Genomic DNA, 22,257 nt, shown 5'->3' on the forward strand with positions numbered 1-22,257 from the left:
TGTGAACTGGACCTAACAACTTACCGCATGTTTTGTTTTGCGGTAGTTACCAACACCATTTTAATTTTGTGTTAAATTCCTCAAAATTGTTAATTTTTTTTTTTTGTGAATTGGACATTTTGTTACCACATATGATAATTTATGCAAATGAGTCACGTGACAGTGTTATCGCGTGCGTTAACCTTTAATGAATTGACCCCCATGTGGGCAAAAACAATAGCATATGCTAGTCATTTTCCCTATCACAACAGATCTACTGTCAAACCAGGTTAGGTTACATTTAGGGTTTGTTAGCCATACTTTCCAGGTCAAGTAAATTTTATTGAGGGTGTTGTTTTTATATAAATAACATAGGAGTATGGCACTCAAGATATCTATAACATATGGAAATAAAAGTCATATTGATTGCATCCTAGTTTGACCCTCCCCTGCCCCTTCCATCAGTGCTGGGGTCACATTAGACCAGTGATGGAGAAAAATTGAGGGAGAAGAGAAACAATGGAATACTAGTCAGTACCAGTGTGCAAAAGTGTATTTGCTTTGGAAGAATAAATCATCTCTAATATTAGCTGTCCTACATGTGTGGATATTGCTGCGTTATATAAAACGTTTCAAATTTAGAATGGGGTGCTCTTTTAAAATTTTGGACAGTCTTGAGGCACCCTATTTTAGAATGGGGTGCCTCAAGACTGTTCATAATTTTAAAGGGTGCTTTGGGACTGTCCATAATTTTTAAGGGTGCCTTGACTGAAAAAAGGTTGAGAAACGCTGGTCTAGCCAATACTTTCTATTTTGTTTTGGATATATTAGGCAAGGTTTATCATGGTCCTTTTCTGTGGTTCAAATGCTGTTTGTGTCACTGATGTCTAAACTTTTGACGTGGTCAGAGAAAAAAAAAAATAAAAACAAATTTTCAGTAAAATGGGAAAGGGATTGAATTTCTGAAGGTGTTTTTGTGCTGTTTTACACTTTTTTGTCCATCTGATTTTTTTCAACATGTCAGGTGAGCATTTTTAAAGCCTCATAACTGCCCTTTAAACACTTGCCATGTATATTACAATGACACCACACACTGCTGTTTGCACAAGAGTGGTAGTGTTTTGTTGTGTCATTTTGCATTAAAAATCAAGCAGTATAGTGCTTTCCTGAGGCACTGACACTTGTCAGCTGCCTCCATTGATCTCAATGGTAATGCTCACATGCTTCAATGGTATAACCACACCTTGATAGCACCTACTATAAAGTGTTAACTGGGCACTGGGGGAGAGGAAGTGAAGGTTCCTCTTTGTACAGAGCAGTGGTGATGACAACATTTGCATCTCTGTGTAGGCAAAAGCATCAACCAGTCAGCAATACTGACAGTGCCAGGCAGGAGCAAAGGCATTGAGCATTGTTGTCAGTGGCAAAGATTTTTGTGTCAGCAAAGTTGAGCTGGACCAAACTAAGTGTCAAAGAGTCCAGGTAAACGAATCTATCTAGCAGAGAATTCACACAAATGTCTGATATCACATGAAAACCTAACCACACCTCAAAGAAAATCATTTCCTCTACATCACTTTCCGTTTAAACACTTCCCACTAGGATAACAACATTTACATGGGACTTTTGCATTTCTGGGTAGGAGGCGCGTGCGTGCCCTTCCCACGCTGCCATTGGGAGCCTCGGCTGTCAATCACCGGGTCCTGGCTGGTGATTCCCCGCGGAATCTTGCGATCATCGAGTATCATGGATGGGGGAGAGACCTGTACAGTTGCAAGAAAAAGTATGTGAACCCCTTTGGATTACGTGGAGTTTTGCATGAATTGGGCATAAAATGTGCTCTGAACGTCATCTAAGTCACAACAATAGAAGAACACAGTCTGCTGAACATAATACTACACAAACATTAGATGTTGCCATGGTTTAATTACACATAACATGTAAACATTCACAGTGCAGGGAGGAAAAAGTATGTGAACCTTTGGACCTAATAACTGGTTGACCCTCCTTTGGCAGCAATAACCTCAACCAAACGTTTCCTGTATTTGCAGATCAGACCTGCACAATGATCTGGAGTAATTTTGGACCACTCCTCTTCACAAAACTGTTTCAGTGTAGCAATATTCTTGGGATGTCTGGTGTGAATCACTCTCTTAAGGTCATGCCACAGCATTTCAATTGGGTTGAGGTCAGGACTCTGACTGGGCCACTCCAGAAGGCGTATTCTGTGCTGTTGCAGCCATTGTTTTGTTGAATTACTTGTATGCTTTGGGTCATTGTCCTGTTGCATCACCCATCCTCTGCGGAGCTTCAGTTGGCGGACAGATGGTCGTATGTTTTCCTGCAAAATGTCTTGATAAACTCTGGAATTCATTTTCCCATCAATGACAACAATCCGTCCAGGCCCTGAGGCAGCAAAGCAGCCCCACACCATGATGCTCCCTCCGCCATGTTTTACAGTGGGGATGAGGTTTTGATGTTGATGTGCTGTGCCTTTTTTTCTCCACACATAGTGTTGTGTGTTCTTCCCAAACAACTCAATCTTGGTTTCATCTGTCCACAGTATATTTTGCCAGTAGTGCTGTGGAACATCCAGGTGCTCTTTTGCAAAATTCAAATGTGCTGCAATATTCTTTTTGGACAGCAATGGCTTCCTCCGTGGTGTCCTCCCATGTACTCCATTCTTGTTTAATGTTTTCCTTATTGTAGATGTGTCAACAAAAATGTTAGCATGTGCCAGAGATTTCTGTAGGTCTTTAGCTGACACTCTGGGATTCTTCTTTACCTCATGCAGCATTCTGCGATTCTGCGCTATGCTCTTGCAGTCATTTTTACAGGACGACCACGCCTAGAGAGAGTAGCAACAGTGCTAAACTTTCTCCATTTGTAGACAGTCTGACTTACCGTGGACACATGAACATCAAGGCTTTTGGAGATACTTTTGTAACCCTTTCCAGCTTCATGCAAGTCAACAATTCTTGATCGTAGGTCTTCTGAGAGCTCTTTTCTGCGAGGCATGGTTCACATCAGACAGTGCTTCTTGAAACCAGTAAACCCAAAACAGGTGTGTGTTTTTGAAGGGCAGGACAGCTGTCAGCAACACATCCAATATCATCACACTGATTGGAGTCAAGGTTGGCTCACTCCTGGCTCCAATTAGCTCTGGGAGAAGTCATTAAGCTAGGGCCTCACATACTTTTTCCTCCCTGCACTGTGAATGTTTACATGTTATGTGCAATTAAACCATGGCAACATCTAATGTTTGTGTAGTATTATGTTCAGCAGACTGTGTTCTTCCATTGTTGTGACTTAGATGACATTCAGAGCACATTTTATGCCCAATTCATGCAAAACTCCATGTAATCCCAAGGGGTTGACATATTTTTTCTTGCAACTGTATGTAACAAAACAGATCTCTCCCCTGTCAGCTCCTTCACACTGCTTTGTATGGCTCTGCATAGCTGAGCCATATAAAGCAGTGTGCTTATAGTGTAAAGCGCACACACACAGCACACAGTGAAACAGCACACAGTTAACCATTTGATCACCCCAGATGTTAACCCCTTCCTGCCCAGTGTCATTAGTACAGAGTCAGTGCTTTTTTATTAGCACGTATCACTGTATTGGTGTCACTGGAGAGGTCAGTGACAGTTAGTCAGTTCCCCCCCCCCCAGTGTCAGAATGCCCGCCGCAGTCACGCTATAAGTCGCTGATAGCCGCCTGTAAGGGACCGCCCGGCGGTACCACTAGCACTCCACTGAATAGGCGTCCCCAGTGCACGGAATCTAAGTCCCAGAGTGCTTGTTCACCAGGGCCCCTGATGGTGGGGATGGACTTGGAGCACCCCGAGACCAGGTCGTGGCTACTGGGTACGTCCGTCAGTGGTAGTGGTATGCGCCGAGGGCTCCCACGAGAAAGAGTCTGATATGAGGAGGTCTGAAGACCTCACTGTGAGGGATGGATGGATGGATGGCTGAGCAAGGTCAGACAGGCCGGGTCGGTAACAGAGAGGACGGTACGGTACAAGGCAGCGGGCAGGGAATAGTCGGGTCACACGCCAGGTCAGCAACAGCAGGTCAGATCCAATAGGGTGCATCCAGGAGAGAGGTCAGACAAAGCAAGGGTCAGGACAGGAGAATATGGCAAGGTCAGGCACAATCCGGGTCAAAACTCACAGGGCACAGGTTCGCAGAATCAGGAATGTAGGTAATACCAGAAGGCACTGAATGACAGCTCAGGGCCGTTTAAATATCCCGCCCTGCGCTGCCATTGGTGCCCAGCGGGCGGCCGTGGCTTTTACTGCGCATGCGTGAACTCGAACGCCGCGGCCGGCCCGGACCTAGTTGCCCGCGTCCCTGCACAGGGCGGCGCACTGCGCCGGGACCATCGCTGCAGGGATCGTGGAGATCCCTGACATTGCCCCCCCCCCTACGGGCAACCTCCGGATGTCCACCCGATCTCTCCACCACGGGTGATCGCGAAAAAACCTCCGGACAAGTCTGGGTGCATGGACATTATGGGCTGGTTCCCAAGAATTGTCCTCAGGGCCATAGCCCTTCCATTTGATTAGGAATTGGGTCTGGCCCCCCCTCCTTCGGCACTTCAGGATTGTTTCTACCTCAAATTCTTCTCCTTCGACCGTTGTGGCCTCCGGAGGTCTGAATTCTCGTTCTGGGAAGGCGTCTGGGATCACTGGTTTCAGCAGGGACACATGGAAGACCGGGTGGATCTTGAGTGTGTCAGGGAGGACAAGTTCGTAAGCCACCTCGTTGACCATCCGCTTAATGCAAAAGGGGCCTATAAATTTGGGTCCCAATTTCTTTGAAGGGCAAAGCATCTTTAAATTGGATGTAGCTAACCAAACCTTCTCTCCGGGCCGCAACACCAGATCTCCTCTCCGTTTCTTGTTGAATGCCTTCTTGTAGTCCTCTTGGGCCCGACTGATGGCCTCTTGTAGTTTTTTGTTGTTTGCGGAAAAAAACGTTACTGCATCTTGTGTTGCTGGAACTGGGCATTTCGAGACCAAATCCGGGAGGAAGACAGGGTGAAACCCATAATTGGAAAACAACGGGGACTGCCCCGTTGCTGAATGGCAAGCGTTGTTGTACGCAAATTCCGCCAGGGGTAGAAGTGGCATCCAGTCATCTTGAGCAAAAGATGTGTAGCATCGCAAGTATTGTTCCAGGGTCTGATTGGTCCTTTCGGTCTGTCCGTTAGTCTGAGGGTGGAACGCAGAGGAAAGGGACAATTTGATGTCCAGGGCTTTGCATAATGCCCTCCAAAACTTCGACGTAAACTGGACCCCTCGGTCCGAGACAATGTCTTCGGGGACCCCATGCAGTCTTACAACCTCACGAATGAATACTCGCGCAGTCTCGGCTGCCGATGGAGTTTTCTTCAATGGAATGAAGTGGGCCATTTTGGATAAACGGTCCACGACCACAAGGATTGCCGTGTGGTCTAGTGATGGTGGAAGCTCGACTATAAAATCCAGCGAGATTCTTTGCCAAGGTCGTTCAGGAATCTGTAAAGGCCGCAGCAGACCCCAAACTTTGTTCCTTGATGGTTTATTCTTCTGGCAGGTGATACAGGATCTTACATAGCTCTTACAATCTTTAGCCATGTCCGGCCACCAGAAGGAGCGTTGGAGAAGCTCTAGGGTCTTATCTGGGCCAAAGTGCCCTGCCATCGGGTGGTCATGGCAATGTCCCAAGACCAGGGTTCGGGCTTCCTCCGGCACCATAATCCGATCTTCCTTCCATAGGAGTCCCCCCTTGTTCTGGAGGGGCACCCCAACTGGGGTTGATATGGTTGTGGATGCCTTCATTATCTTGGAACGAAGGTCCGACTGAAGTGCCAAGAAGTTACCCGAGGACAGGATAGTGTCGGACACTGGGATCTCCTTGGCGTCCTCGTACATGCGTGATAACGCATCTGGCTTTGTATTTTTTGATCCAGGCCTGTACGTGATGTGGAAATTAAATCTAGAAAAGAATAATGCCCATCTCGCCTGTCGTCGGCGTAAATGCTTGGCGGTCCTCAGGTATTCCAGATTTTTGTGATCCGTAAATATCAAGATGGGGTGCACGGCACCTTCCAGCAGGTACCTCCATTCCTCTAACGCTGTCTTGATCGCCAGTAGTTCTCGATCACCGATATCGTAGTTTTTCTCCGCGGGGGTAAGTTTCCGTGAGAAAAATGCTACAGGATGGAGCAATTCCTTGGTGCCCTTCCGCTGGGAAAGAATGGAACCTACTGCATTCTCCGATGCATCTACCTCTAAGATGTAGGGTAGGGCGGCGTCTGGGTGACCCAAAATGGGTGCCGAGGTGAACAGCTTCTTCAAAGCTTCAAAAGCTTCCTGAGCCTCTGGCGTCCATCTGAACCGAGTTCCAAGCTTGGTTAGCAGAGTAATGGGGAAGACCAGACCCGAGAAGTTCTTGATGAACTTCCGGTAAAAGTTTGCGAACCCGATAAATCGTTGGACGCCTTTCCTGTCCGTGGGTTCAGGCCAATCCAGAATTGCAGCGACCTTCTGAGGATCCAATGCGACCCCCGCGGTGGAGATAATCAGGCCCAGAAAAGTAATGCTGGATTGTTCAAAGCAACATTTATCTGCCTTGACATACAACCCATGCTGCCGCAACCGCCCCAATACCCTTGCTACATGTATTCTGTGCTCCCCCAAGGAAGGTGAGAAAATCAAAATGTCGTCTAAATAGACGATAACAAAGATATCCAGGAAGTCCCTAAAGATGTCATTCACAAAGTGTTGAAAGGTGGCCGGTGCATTGCACAACCCGAAAGGCATGACCAAATATTCAAAGTGGCCGAAGCGGGTGCGGAATGTCGTCTTCCACTCATTCCCCTCCCTTATGCGAACCAAGTTGTATGCTCCCCTCAAATCCAGCTTTGTGAAAACCACTGCCGCCTTTAAACTCTGAAATAACTCCGGTACCAATGGTAGTGGGTAACGGTTTTTTATTGTGACCCTGTTCAATTCCCGGTAATCGATACATGGCCTCAAGGTTTTGTCTTTTTTTTCCACAAAGAAAATTCCCGCCCCTGCTGGAGAAGTGGAGGGGCGGATGAACCCCTTCTGGAGGCTGTCCTCGATGTATTCCTTCAGGGCCCCCAATTTGAGCTCCGAAAGGGGGAAGATTCGCCCAAAAGGAATCTCTGAGCCGGGTAACAGGTCAACGGGACAGTCATACGGGCGGTGGGGGGGTAGAGTATCGGCTCCCCGTTTACTGAACACATCTAGAAACTCATGGTAGGCTGCAGGGATTACCTGTTTTAAGTCAGCATCCCCTTCAGAGCACAGGAGGAACTGGGGGACCTCCGGGCCTGAAGTGCGGCAGTGTTCCCGACAGTATGGGGAAGGGAACAAGATTACCCCGGTTTCCCAGTCAATTTGGGGGTTATGGGCCCGTAACCATGGGAGCCCCAGAATGACTGGGAAAAGGGGCGATGCAATAGCATCCAGGCGGAGGAGTTCCTGGTGCTGGCCGGCAATGGCAGTGGCAATGGAGGGGGTTTCCTGGTTAACTACCCCCGATTTTATCCGGGAACCATCGGCCAAAAATATGTTGAACCCTTTTTCTTTTAATTGGAGGGGAATACCCTGCTGGTGAGCAAAATTAATATCCAAGAAGCAGCTGCATGCCCCCGAATCAACTATGGCCGTCACCTCCACGGTCCTTTCTGGAAGCTGAAAGGAAAGGGGCACCACTAAGTATTGGGATGGACTAACATTGCCAATAGACAAGGAAGAAGAGGTGCACTTACTCAGTTTCTGCGGGCAGGATCATACCATGTGACCAGCTTCACCACAGTAGAGGCACAGGTTCTGGGATCGTCTGCGCTGGCGTTCCTCTGGAGATAATTTAGGCCGTGCCAGGCCAAGCTGCATGGGTTCAGGAATATCTCCAGGTGGCAGGTTCTGGATGTTTGGCCTAGTTGTTTGGCTGGAACCTTGAAATGACCCCCAGGTACTTCCATAACCCTGACCGGACCTCTCAAACCTGCGTTCCCGCAGTCTACGGTCAATCTTAATGGTCAGTGCAATTAAGTCCTCTAATGTCTCAGGCACCTCTACCCGGGCGAGTTCATCTTTCAGGGCTTCTGATAGGCCAATACGGAACTGATGCAAAAGTGCAAACTCGTTCCAGCGTGTGTCCCCCATCCAACGCCTAAACTCAGATGCATATTCCTCTGCCGCTCGTCGGCCTTGCCGAAGCGTGTACAAAGTGGCTTCAGCCGAGGCTGCCCGCTGTGGGTCATCGTATAGGATAGCCATTGCGTCAAAAAAACTGTCAACTGAACTTAGGTGAGGGTCATTCCTTCCCCGCAGTCGGTGAGCCCATTCTTGGGGCTCACCCTGCAGGAGGGAGATGACGAACCCCACCTTCACGGATTCAGTCACAAAGGTCCGTGGTTGCAATCCAAAATAAAGAAGGCAGGACTCATGGAACGACCTGAAGTGTGTGCGGTCCCCGTGGAAGCGTTCTGGTATGGGTACTCGGGGTTCGGCCACAGGAAGTGGTGCGGAAGCCCCTGAAGCTGGTACAGGAGCCGCTACGGCTGGGGGTGCGGGAACCGCGGCCTGTGGGGCAGGGACAGATATAGTGCAGGTCTGGAACTGGTTCTCAATCTGTAAACATCTGTACCACTAGCACTCCACTGAATAGGCGTCCCCAGTGCACGGAATCTAAGTCCCAGAGTGCTTGTTCACCAGGGCCCCTGATGGTGGGGATGGACTTGGAGCACCCCGAGACCAGGTCGTGGCTACTGGGTACGTCCGTCAGTGGTAGTGGTATGCGCCGAGGGCTCCCACGAGAAAGAGTCTGATATGAGGAGGTCTGAAGATCCCACTGCGAGGGATGGATGGATGGTTGAGCAAGGTCAGACAGGCCGGGTCGGTAACAGAGAGGACGGTACGGTACAAGGCAGCGGGCAGAGAATAGTCGGGTCACACGCCAGGTCAGCAACAACAGGTCAGATCCAATAGGGGGCATCCAGGAGAGAGGTCAGACAAAGCAAGGGTCAGGACAGGAGAATATGGCAAGGTCAGGTACAATCCGGGTCAAAACTCACAGGGCACAGGTTCGCAGAATCAGGAATGCAGGTAAGACCAGAAGGCACTGAATGACAGCTCAGGGCCGTTTAAATATCGCGCCCTGCGCTGCCATTGGTGCCCAGCGGGCGGCCGCGGCTTCTACTGCGCATGCGCGAACTCGAACGCCGTGGCCGCGTCCCTGCACAGGGCGGCGCACTGCGCCTGCGCCGGGACCATCGCTGCGGGGATCGTGGAGATCCCTGACACCGCCATTACTAGTATAAAAATAAAAAACAAATTCCAGTATATATACTGCCATTTGTAGACACAATATCTTTTACGTAAACCAATTAATATACACGTATTGGGATTTTTATTTTAGCAAAGACATGTAGAATACGTTTGGGCCTACAGTTGTGACGAAATTAGATTTTTAAATTTTTTTTTACTGGACATGTGTAATAGAAAAAATTCAAAAATATTGTGGGTTTTTTTTTCTCAAAATTGGCGGTCTTTTTTTTTTTATAGTGCACAAAAAAAAAACATAGAGGCGATCAAATACCACCGAAAGAAAGCTCTTTTTGTAGGAAAAAAAAGGACATAAATTTCATTTGAGTGCAGCGTTGCATGAGCCACAACTGTCAGTTAAAGTAACGCAGCGCTATACCGCAAAAAATGGTCAGAGAGGGGGGTAAATCCTCTCTAGGGCAAGTGGAGAAGCATGGAGTTACTAAAAAAAAACAAAATACATACTCACTCAGCAGCTCTATGACTGAATTTTGAGTGATCACATAACTGCTGATTGCTCACTTCTCGGAACAGAGAACAGCAACTCCAGCACTCACTGAAGTTCAAGGCTGGAGAGGGGGAGGGTGCAGCAGGCTTCGGCTCACAGCCATGCCCTGAGAGCCAGAGCCAACTGTCAATCCGGCAGCTGGCTGAATTCTGACAATGTGGTTGAATTACTTCCAGGGCCTGGAGTGGCTCTTTGACATCAGCTGACTGCACGCTTTATCCCGCAGTTGGCTGATTCTGGGTCACAGGAGAGCACAGGTAAGTGCACTCCTGTGACCCACAGGAGAAGTATGGCCAAAAAAGCTTTAGCATACTTCTCTTTTATCCCAAGTAAAAATCCAGCAAGCATTACTTGTACCTAACAGTCTAATACAACACAGTTTTGGAGAAAAAACACTTATATACACCTCTAAGGAACAGCAGCCCAATCTTTTGATACTGCAGTCTTTTGCTGTGCTTTGTGGTTTATAAAGAAAACAATTCCAGACTCCTGAATATTTCTATTTCTATGCTTAATGCTCTTTTAGATGTAGGAGCAGTATATTTTGCAAGCAACACATACAGTGGGTAAACACTATGAAAAAAATCAGACGAATGTTCATCCGATTTTCCACGAAGGTGCAAATCATGATGTAACCGACAATGGTATTAACGTTTACAAAAATTCTCTAAAGACAAAGGCAAATGTTATATCTTGTGTAATATTTCTATGCTCTTTACCACCTTCTTCCAGATCATTCTTAGATTCTGATCATACGTATTTTTTTCTATTCGATTATTTCCGTATCATTACTGTATACACTGAGCAAAAATCGGACGTGGTGTTCACGTACCATAAAAATTTTCTAGCTTGCGCCTTTTCCTCCAAACAGTCAAAATCAGCTGTCACGAGCACTATACTAATGAATAGATAATTGGCCACTCATTCCTCATACGGAATTTTTCTTCTGATTTATTTACAGCGTGTACCCAGCTTACCTCTTATGCAATTAATGTATTAATATAATAGAGAAGTAATAATAATCTACAATAACTGATTCCCCCATTTCACAACACTGGCAGCTGGTCACTATGCATACTAAGCTGTTGCCAGCAGTCCTAACATTCGGGCAGGACAGCACACACACTTAACCTACAAATGTCCAAAGTATGGAGCTGCTAATTTGCATACAGGCAGTTCATACAGGAACCAGGAAACCAAAAAGTATCAATGCACAGTCATATCTAGAGTTTTAATAGTTCCCTCAATGCAGCTTATATAGAGATTTTCATTTAGACCAAAGTGTGCTCAAAGGGACGTATTGGCTTACACTGCCTAGGGGCAACTTTAAACTACACAAGCCCACTAGCATTATAACTGTAGGAAGCATCTCTACCAAAAACATATTTCTATAAGGAAACCATCAGTAAAGCCCAGAGCTCTGTACACTAAGCACACATATCAAATGACCAATAATACAGCAAACATAAAAGTCAAGCTGTCCAGGCATTTGATGTTTGCATTATAATAGGCCTGACTTTCTAAAATTAAAAATAAAAGATCTGTTTTAATAAAACAGTCTTAAACCTCACCATAATAAAGTACATTTTCATGCCAATATACACAAAGGAAGTGCAAAATGACTAACCCATAAACAGCTATTGGGATGAAAAGTATTCAGTGTTTGCTGAAATGCCTTCTGTATGAATATGAAATACATTTTACAGTGATTAGGAACATATTAACTTTCTATCCATGCCACAAAATCTGCAGATCATTGAGATTAGATGTTACCAGTGCAGTACTATATAACTATTAACCAAACTAATTGCAGGGATACAATTTCCTGTAAGGCTGCCTGTCTTATATTTCATTCATTGTCTTCTCCATTAGCAGCCTATTCTTGCAATGGAGACAGAAATCACTTGACCATAACTATTAATATGGTGTCTTTTAATTGATCTCCATGGTTTCATCAGGTACTTTAGTATGTTAATGCTGATGCAAAGCAGTCTCATGTCATAAACGTCCAGCAAGCCTGTAGGCCTGCACTTCCCTCCTGCTGATACCACTGCTACAGATAAGTGAGGTTTGTAGGCTTCCAGCAGATATTAGTTTCCATTTTATGATGCCTAGCCTCCGGCTGCTTTGGTCAAAGCAAAAATAAAAATGAAACCTCACATATTCTCTTTGGTTGACGTAGAAGGGTGCTAAGGGCTGTAATGATCACACTTCCCCTTCAGAATAATTCTAATGGCTGTTCAAGCTGGTCAGATACAACATTTTATTGTAAAAAAAATCCTCATAATAGTTTTTTTTAAGGCAGACATTTAAAACAATATGATTATGATTTCCTGCTTCACAAAGAGAAAATAACTAAACCGCTATACCACAGTAGTAAAATCACTTTTAGCTACATTTTCTGCTTCCCACACACATAATGCAATCTCAGCATAATAGAGCAGAGACCATAGTAAGAATTTTGTAATTAAAAGGAGGATGGGGAGTGAGTGGAGAGTTAAAGGTTCTAAGGAAGATAAAGAAGAAATGAGACCACAAGTGTTTACACTATTCTATTTTCTTAAGGAAGAAAGGATAAATTCCAGCTGTTTGAGACACCAGGAAAGTGGCTATAGGCTGACACTGTGTAAAAATTGTACTAAAATGATGTAAAGGGTGACGCACAGAAATGAACCATCTGCCTTAAAGGATAAAACTACTATAGAAAGTAAATGGAAACTGACAAAAAACATTGCTGTTAAAACAACAACTTCATTTATTTCTATATGTTTGCTGAGTACAGGCAAGAAAATTGTCTATATTTATAGCGGAAACCTGGGCTAAAGTATTGTTGAACACATAGGGGTTGATTTACTAAAACTGGAGAGTGCAAAATCTGGTGCAGCTCTGCAAAGAAACCAATCGGCTTCCATTTTATTTGTCAAAGCCTAATTGAACAAGCTAATGTTGGAAGCTGACTGGCTACCATGCACAGCTTCACCACATTTTGCACTCACCAGTTTTAGTAAATCAACCCCAGTAGGTCTTTTCTGCACATCTCAGGTTGGAGTGTCTTTTTCCTGTTTCCTACCTTTTACCATTAAAAATGTCTTACACAAACATGAAGCACTTCTCTGAATTCTGCAGGTATGGGCACATTTTAGAGCAGTGGTGGTCATCATGTTAGTTACAGGGGGCCTCAAGCGATATTACCAAATTATTATTATTATACTGGATTTATATAGGGCAAACAGTTTGCACAACACTTTACAATATAAAGGGAGATAGTATGATTACAATACATTAGTAAAAGAATAGGAAGACCCTGCTCATGAAGCTTACAATCTAAAGATCTACACTCTAAATCCAAATCACTCATTATGTTCAGCATCTGTAATTACATTGCATTTTAAAGCCGGAGTATACAAAAAATGAGCACAAGGGATATTTCTCTTGCCAACCAACCACCACATTATTGTCTTCATAGCAGCTCAATTCTTTTTACCCTGCAGCCACATCCATCTCCTCCCTTGCCGCTGCATCCACAAATTCTTTTACAAAAAAAATTCTTTCCTCCCCTCCACAACCACAATCTTCTCCACCACAGCCACATTTTTCTCTGCACACATCTCTTCACACATTCTTCTCTGCCTCAACTGCAAGCACACAAGCCACCCGGAGAGAGATATGCTTTCCCCCCTTCAAGCCTCTGTATCACTGCTACACACTCCTGCCATATTGTTATTCTCCTGTAGATACAACCCCTTTTCCAACACAAACACAGTTTCCTCTACCTCCAGCAACCTAACTATAATCTCCAACTGTCAGCTCTTCCCCAGGGAAGTTTATTCTCTCCCCTTTAAGCACATACACCCCTGCTAACTTGCCTGTAATACATTGATGTCCAAGCAGTGAAGTGGAGAGGAAGCACTTTTATCACATGTTCAGTCTGCTGAATACCTGTGGGGTGAAGCTCTGGCAGCACAGAGGGCCAGGAGCTAGGGCATGCAACCCATAGGATAGGCAACAGGGTTTTAGATAATTTTTGCTAAAGTTCTTTTACTGCCCAAGTCACGATTATGCCCCTCTCCTCACTAAAATGAACCCTACTTTTAGTCACCAGCTGTCAGATACCAGATGTTCAACCTGAATATCTATTGTTAGGGCCTACTAAGCATAAGTCAAGGCTCCAAGCATTGGGAATCATTTGAAGACAAACTTTCATAAATGCAGCACACCAGCACTACTATTACCTTCAAAATGTTTTAGGTCAGGTCAGCTTCTTTTTAACAGCTTGATAGGTACAGAATGAGCAGCCGAGTGGGAATCCCACGTCAAAGGCGGGCAGTAGATTCACAGCTTTTTTGCAGATTAGGCCATAGATCTATAGCCTGAATTCAATAAGATGTTAAAAATGGCAGTCCTTAATCAGTTGCAGACTCTGGACATATTAGACATGCCCAAAAAAATGTCATCATTGTACACGTGTGTAATACATCCAGTCTTTCTGCCCTGCTCCCAGGACCTCCCCTATCACAGTACTCAGCAATTCAACTGATTAATCAAAGCAGCATTGCCGAATACACAGAGAAAGTTCTCACAACTGGAGCTGTCAAACTAAAGTAGTCTGGCAATGTTTATCAAAAACATTGCTCAAAATATGTTTCATTTTGTATCTATTCATTCATCTACAGATCAAAGGGATGAACTTCAATCTGCAGATGAAGTCAGGAAAAGCAACCTGACATCTAAAAAAAAGTTGTTCTTGTTTACTCTAATCAGCCCTAATTAATTCCTTATTCTCCTTCTCCATTCAATTATTATTTCCCTGCTGATTTTTTTTGTTAGTTTCTATTTTATTAACTAATAATAGTTAAACTTTTTTTTGTTTGTTAATATTTTTAGATCTTTAACATACAGTTACAAATTTCAGATTTAAAAAAGCGCAAAATTGAAAAAGACCCACTTTAATTAATTTATAAATAACTTTGCAATGCTTTGTACCAGAATCATAATTTTAGTGTCATTCTTAAACATGATAAAAAACAGAATAAAATCTGCACTATTTATTTTTAAACCAGCACTGCTCAAAAAAAGAAAACGTGTGTTTTGTTACATTTTGTTGTGTTTAATTGTTTAAGGATTGCAAAAAAAAAAAAAAATTCATTGTTGCAAGACAATATTCACAAAAAGACCTTTTTTGTCCTTAAAAAAACAATATATGTATTACGTGTTTATCTCAAGTAATGACAAAGTTATCACCAAATAAACAGATCCATAGCAGAAATGTAAACATTGCTCTGGTCCATAGGGGGTGAACAGGTGTGAGAGGCAAAGTGGTTAAGAAATACACTTTCTGCTTACCATGACCAATAACAAAGTGGTTCCAGCACAGACGTCCCAGAAATTGTCCAATAGCAGGGAATTTTTCAATTGCCGCATTTGTACTCTGCAATGATAATCAACAGGGAGATCTGAATATTGTGACTTTTTTTTCAGTCTGTTTATGAAAAATATTTTACTATATATTATACTCACCTAGGTGGATGCAGCATTGGTCCGGGTTACAGGAGTGTAGAACAAAGTAACAAAGTGCACTCCTGTGACCTACAGGAGTAGTAGGGTCAAAAGAGCCATGGCCCTACTTCTGCTTTAATATATCATCAGATGTATTTTTATTGCAAGCTGTTTATGCATCTGATTATGACTTGGTATCACTCCTTTGCAGTCTACTGTACAGCGGAGCTTTGGGGGGGGGGAGGGAGTACCACAAAGAGTCAATCACACGTGTTGCAGTGCAAGAAGCAGACTGATAGGATTGAATAGAGTTACACAGAGATGAGCTCATCATTGTGTTCCTTTCAGTGTCCACTCACAGAGTAGAGGTGGGAGGGCAGACTTGTGAGTGAAAGAAGGCAATGATTTGCAAATCTCAAAAACCCAAATTTTATTTATTTATTTCAGGTACTTGTATAGCTCCATTAATTTATGCAGCGCTTTACATATATATTGTACATTCACATCAGTCCCTAACCCTCAAGGTGCGCACAATACAAGGTCCCTAACTTACATCCATACATACACATACTAGGGACAATTTAGACAGGATTCAATTAACCTACCAGCATATCTTTGGAGTGTGGGAGGAAACCAGAGTACCCGGAGGAAACCCACGCAGGCACAGGGAGAACATGCAAACTCCAGGCAGGTGGTGCTGTGGTTGGGATTCGAACCAGTGACCCTAGTACTGCCAGGCAGAAGTGCTAACCATTTAGCCACTATGCTGCTTTTTTATCCACAAAAGAAAACATATCAAATGTTTAGACTGAGAAAAATGTACCATTTTAAGACAAATAAGGTCATTTTGAAATTGATGGCAACAACATGTCTCACAAAATTTGGAACAGGGCCATGTTTACCACGATGTAGCCTCCCCTCTTCTTTTAGCAACACTCTGTAAACATCTGAGAACTGAGGAGACCACAGTTCCTGAAGTGGGAGCGGAAAGTTTTCTCATTCTTGTCTGATATAGGATTCTAACTGCTCAACAATCCCGGTTTGTCTTTGTCTTATTCTTCATTTCAAGGTGCCCAAATATTTGCAATTGGTAAAAGGTCTGGACTGCAGGCAGGCCAGTTAAGCAACCGGACCCTTCTACTATGAAGCCATGAGTTGTCATAGATACAGTTTAACATTATCCTGCTGAAATATGAAAGGCCTTCCCTGCTGTTCTAAAACCTGGTTATATCTTTCAGCGTTGATGGTGCCTTTCCAGACGTTTAACCACTTGCCTACAGGGCACTTATACCCCCTTCCTGCCCAGGCCAATTTTCAGCTTTCAGTGACACTTGCGTTGTCATGCAACATTGTACCCATATGAAATTTTTATAATTTTTTTGAGACAGACAGAGCTTTCTTTTGGTGGTATTTAATCACCTCTGGGTTTTTTTATTTTTGCGAAACAAACCAAAAACAACTGAAAACTTTGGGAAAAAAAAGTTTTTTCTTAGTTTCTGTTATAAGAGTTTGTAAATAAGTGATTTTTCTCTTTCACTGATGTGCGCTAATGAGGCTGCAGTGATGGGCACTGATAGGCGGCACTGATGAGGAGGCACTGGTAGGTGACACTGATGGGCACCGAAAGGCAGCACTAATATATGGCACTGATAGGCGACACTGACTGGCACTGTTAGGTGGCACTGATAGGCAGAACTGACAGGCGGAACTGATAGGCGGCACTGAAAGGCAGCTCAGATGGGCACTGATATGTGGCATTGATGTGCACTGGTAGGCACTGATATGTGGCATTGATGTGGCACTGATGGGCACTGGCAGGTGACAATGATGGACACTGACAGGTGGCAATGATGGGGCTACACTGATCATCAGTGCCCTGGTGATCAGTGTACATGTCCCCTCTCAGTAATGCCAATTACCGGCTCTCCTCATGAGCTGTCAGCGTGACCGCTCCTGAGGAGAAAAATGCCAATAACTGACATTTCCTTATTTACATGCGATCAGCTGTGATTGGACACAGCTGATCACATGACAGAGCCAACGTCTGCGGCTCTTTCCGTTGATTGGTGATCCGCTGTGTCCCAGGGACACAGCGTACCACTGATCGCCACGCTGCGGCCCCCAGGGGCGCTCACGCGTGGTTAGAATGAGAGAACCGCCTTGCGCCCAGCATTTCCTTATATGGCGGGCGGGAGGCGGTTAAGCTGCCCATTCCATACATACTAATGTACCCCCATACCATCAGAAATGCAGGCTTTGGAACTGAGCACTGATAACAAGCTTGAAGGTCCCTTTCCTCTTTAGTCCAGAGGACACAATGCCCAAGGCTGCCAAAAAGACTGTTACATTTTGATTTGTCTGACCACAGAACAGTTTTCCACTTTCCAACAGACCTTTATAAATGGGCTTTGACCCAGAGAAGATGACGGCATTTCTAGGTCATGTTAAAATATGACTTCTGCATGATATAGCTTTATGTTACATTTTTAGATGGCACAGTGAACTCTGTTCAAAGACAGTGAATTTTTTAAATATTCCTGAGCCCATGCAGTGATGTCCATCATAGAATCATGCTAGTTTTTAATGCAGTGCCGTCTCAGGGCCCAAAGATCATTGGCATCCAATATTGAGATTTGGCCTTATCCTTTGCGCTCAGAGATTTTGCCAGATTCTTTGAATTTTTTTTGATATTATGTACTGTAGATGATGATATATTTAAAGTCTTTGCAATTTTGCATTGAGGAACATTATTCTAAAATTGTTTGACAATTTTTAGACGCAGCTTTTCACGGATTGGTGAACCTCTGCCCATCTTTACTTCTAAAACACACGGACTCTCTACAATGCCCTTTTTATACCCAATTACTGTTACTGACCTGTTGCCAATTAACCTAATTAGCTGCAAAATGTTCTTCAAGCTTTTCCTTGTTAGTATCAGTTTCCTGCTGTCATGTCTCAACATATTTTTTTGAGACATCTTGCTGCCATCAATTTAAACATTACCTTACGTGATATGTTTTCTATTGTGAATGAAATATGGGTTTAGTGTTGATTTACACATGCAGATTGAAGCTCAGGTTTCACAACTAATTGACACAGTAGCCGTAAGCTGGTTCAGGTCAGGTTTACATCAGGATCAGCTCAGAATTTTATCCTGTTCACACATTTCAGGTTTAGAAATGGTTCCCATAGAAGTCAATATCCCGTAATTTGCACCTGAACCGGACCGCACTGCTCAGAAATCGTACATGACTTTTTAAACCACACTGAAACGGCAACAGCAGTGCACCGGACATATGTGAACAGGCACCATAGGAAGCAATGATATTTCACATGTCATGCGGATTGGATGTGATTCAAACCGCATCCAATCTGCATATAGGTGAATGGGCACTTATGAGATTTTCATATCATTGCATTCTGTTTTTATGTAGATTTTACACAGCATCCCAACTTTTTTGGAATTGGGGTTGCAGCAGAGAAAGTTCAAGTTCCCTGCCCTGTTAAATAAGGCTCTGCTGTGTAGTAGAGGTAGGTAAATCTCAGGAATGGATGAACATAAATACAGCTCTTTTGGTAGGTAAAGCAGCATGAAGTTCAGCTTTAGTGTAATGCAGCAAGATCCTGATTACATACCAGATAAAGCAAAGGATATAATATACAAATAAATCAAAATATTCAAAAAGGGTTTTTCAATTTTTTTTCTTCAGCCATCTAATTTTTAAACTAACCCACCCATCTAAAACATACTAAAATTTACATAAATTCAGATATTGTTTGTGGGTGGCGGTTTTCATTTTGTACCTAATCAGGTTATGTGATTGGCTTATTACTTCACACAAATATGCACAGAGTTTGATGTAAAATGTCAGCCATTACCAGCATTCCTTAAGGTTTGCTGATATGATCTTTTTGTCTTTGGTGAAAGATGCCTATTTATAAATTTCCTTTTTTACAACACTGGAAATTATCATTTGCTTATAGCAGGCAGACCATTCCACTTAGCAGTCTGTTGGAGGATGTTGGTGCAATGGCTTGACTCATTTCTACACAACAATGGCAGGTAAGAATCTGCAATTACATTTCCTGAAAACCTTACACACTGTAATTAGCCCAGACAGGATTCTTCCCTCAACTAAAGATGAGTTTCACTTTTAAAATCACTGATTTTTAAAGATTAGTAGTAGTGCTTTAGGAAACACTACAGTAAACTGAACAAAAATATCACAAAGTTGTAAGGAATGTGAAAACACAGTAAAGTATAACAGACCACCAATGAAAATGTTTTTGTAGATTTTCTTTTAAACCTACATTGTGATGGCTCATTCTTTTCTACCTGCTACCACATTTATAGCTACATCATACAGTTTTAAGTAAGTGCTGAACAGGGATAATGCACATGTAAAAAACCTGCTAACCATCTCCTGCTGTTGCAATAAACATAACATCTTTGTTTTACATGCGTGGCTCACTCTAGACTTGCTGGGGCCATGCACAGAGACAGTCCATTGAGAGCCAACCTAATAACTGTACCAAAGAGCTACACAACACACAAAGTGGCATAGGCTCCTCATTATAGCTAGTGATAAATCATGGTTATTGCCCTGCTGCAGCAGTTATAGCTAGCAAGCCAGAGATGCTGTTGTTTACTATTGCTATTAACAAGCTACATTAATCTTAAATACATGGGACCTGCTTCTTGCCAGCAATTCGACCCACCAAGAGACAACAAGATTGAAACTAATTGGGTTGGCAAGGATTAAGAGATCTTTTGTCTGTGAGGTAGAAAATGTGGTTTGAATTTGTGGTTTTGTGTTACTGTATTGTCATTCAAATACTGGAACATCAACATCATATGTTGTTTTTTTATATAAATGCATACAGTACATTTGTATTTATAGAAAGGAAATTCATAAAGTTGAGTATGGTTGAATTTAATTGATCATCTTGCTCTGCAAACACTCATGAATAAAAAAAATGGAAGCAAGGGCAGCTAGATAATTAGAACACAGATTTCTGGTACAGAAAAAGTTATGGAGAATGGAAGTCTCACATGATAGTAAGTGCGGCAGACTAAAATAATATATTTGATATACTTACCAGATTGAGGTTATTATTCATGTTAAACCACTGGAATGAAATGAAAAACCTCCCTGACAATAAATCACGTAAGGAGGAAACAGATTACTATGCCTTTTAATCCTTATTTGACGCTTCGATAAAGAAACATACCTCAGGTCAACACCATAAGTCTGCAAACTGATGTGAGACTGAAGGTTTGATGAAACCTGGACTGTGGGTTAATACTTCACCAATATTTAAGGGTAATTTCTTTCAATAAGCTACTTACCATATGTTTCAATGTTTCATAAATCTGCAACAGAAACTCTTGTAATTTTGGCAAGTGAAGGCAGACATCTTCCTGGATTTTCAAAGTGGTAGTATCACTCCACTCAACAGCTTTTGTAAGCCAATTCTCAATCTTCATTTCAGAGACTTCAGTGGCCATTGTCACACAGGCGGAGGTAAGCCAAAAATTAGATACTGTCTTCTCATTTGGAAAGTCTGAAATTAGAAACAAGGGTTTGACTTAATGTGTTAGAAATACAGGGTGATAACATAAAAACAAAGTTTTAGGCTCCATGAACACTAGAAGCTTTAAAAAATTAACATAAAAATGCTGGATAAAAAATGCTGATATTAGCTTTTTTTGTGCCAGTGTTTAGCAGTGAACAATGGGTTGTTAACCACTTGCTATCCTGAGGATTTACCCCCCTTCCTGACCAGACCTCTTTTTTCTATTCGGCGCTGCACTATTTCAACTGGTAATTGCACAGTCATGCAATGCTGTGCCCAAACAAAATTTACGTCCTTTTTTTTCACACAAATAGAGCTTTCTTTCGGTGGTTTTTGATCACCTGTGCACTTTTTATTTTTTGCACTAAAAACAAAAAAAGACCGAAAATTTTGAAAAAAAAAAAAAAACAATATTTTTTACTTTCAGCTGTAAAAAATATATAGTAAACTCAAAGTTAAGTCATAAATGTAGGCCAAAATGTATTCTGCTACATGTTTTTGGTAAAAGAAAATCCCAATAACTGTATAATAATTGCTTTTTGTGAAAGTTATAGCGTCTACAAACTATGGTATAGATACTGCAATTTACGCCACTTTTTACTACATAGCACCGCACTAGTTTAACTGACAATTATGCGGTCATGCAATGCTCTATATAAATGAAATGTATGTCTGTTTTTTCGCACAAATAGAGATTTCTTTAGGTGGTATTTGATCACCTGTGCGCTTTTTATTTTTCGCACTATAAACAAAAAAAGACTGAAAATGTTGCAAAAAAAAACTATATTTTCTCATTTCTGTCATAATAAAATATCCAAAAAACTCAAATTTGTTCATAAATGTAGGCCAAAATGTATTCTGCTACATATTTTTGGTAAAAAAAAAAACAATAAGTGTATATTGATTGCTTTGTGTGAGTTAAAGCATCTATAAACTATATTATAGATAATGGAATTTAAACAGCTTTTACTTTCTGACTGCCTATCACATTTCTTTAGGACAGTACAAATACCCCCAAATGACCCCTTTTCGGAAAGTAGACACCCTAAGCTATCTGCTTAAAGGCATATTGAGTCCATGGTAGATTTATTTTTTTTCCACAACTTTTTGGAAAATGACAAAACTTTTTTTTTTACACAAAGTTGTCATTTAAATTATATATTTCTCACACAAGACATGGGTATATGTAGAATTACACCCCAAAATACATTCTGCTACTTCTACCGAGTATGGGGATACCACATGTGTGAGACCTTTTGGGAGCCTAGCCACATACAGGAGCCTGAAATCCAATAAACAGTTTGAAAGCCTGAAGGTGCGCAACTTCCTCATTTCACTTCCTCACTACCTA

General features: G+C 42.7%; 1 protein-coding gene across 4 annotated transcripts in view; it reads right to left on the bottom strand.

The window, feature by feature from the left end:
• Positions 1-22,257, bottom strand: part of FANCC (FA complementation group C) — a 307,766-nt gene that overhangs the window by 214,751 nt on the left and 70,758 nt on the right. For all 4 annotated transcript variants that reach the window (XM_089662131.1, XM_089662130.1, XM_089662132.1 and 1 more), the window contains exons 3-4: positions 20,680-20,894; positions 15,177-15,261 (exon numbers count right to left, since the gene is read on the bottom strand). In XM_089662131.1, coding sequence (XP_089518257.1) covers positions 15,177-15,261; positions 20,680-20,838 — 244 coding nt within the window. In that variant the 5' untranslated portion in view covers positions 20,839-20,894. The remainder of the gene's footprint in view (positions 1-15,176; positions 15,262-20,679; positions 20,895-22,257) is intronic.

The sequence above is a fragment of the Staurois parvus genome, unplaced genomic scaffold (assembly GCF_062004578.1).
Source record: "Staurois parvus isolate SC_StPar_1 unplaced genomic scaffold, SC_StPar_1.0 ptg001432l, whole genome shotgun sequence".
NCBI lineage: Eukaryota > Metazoa > Chordata > Amphibia > Anura > Ranidae > Staurois > Staurois parvus.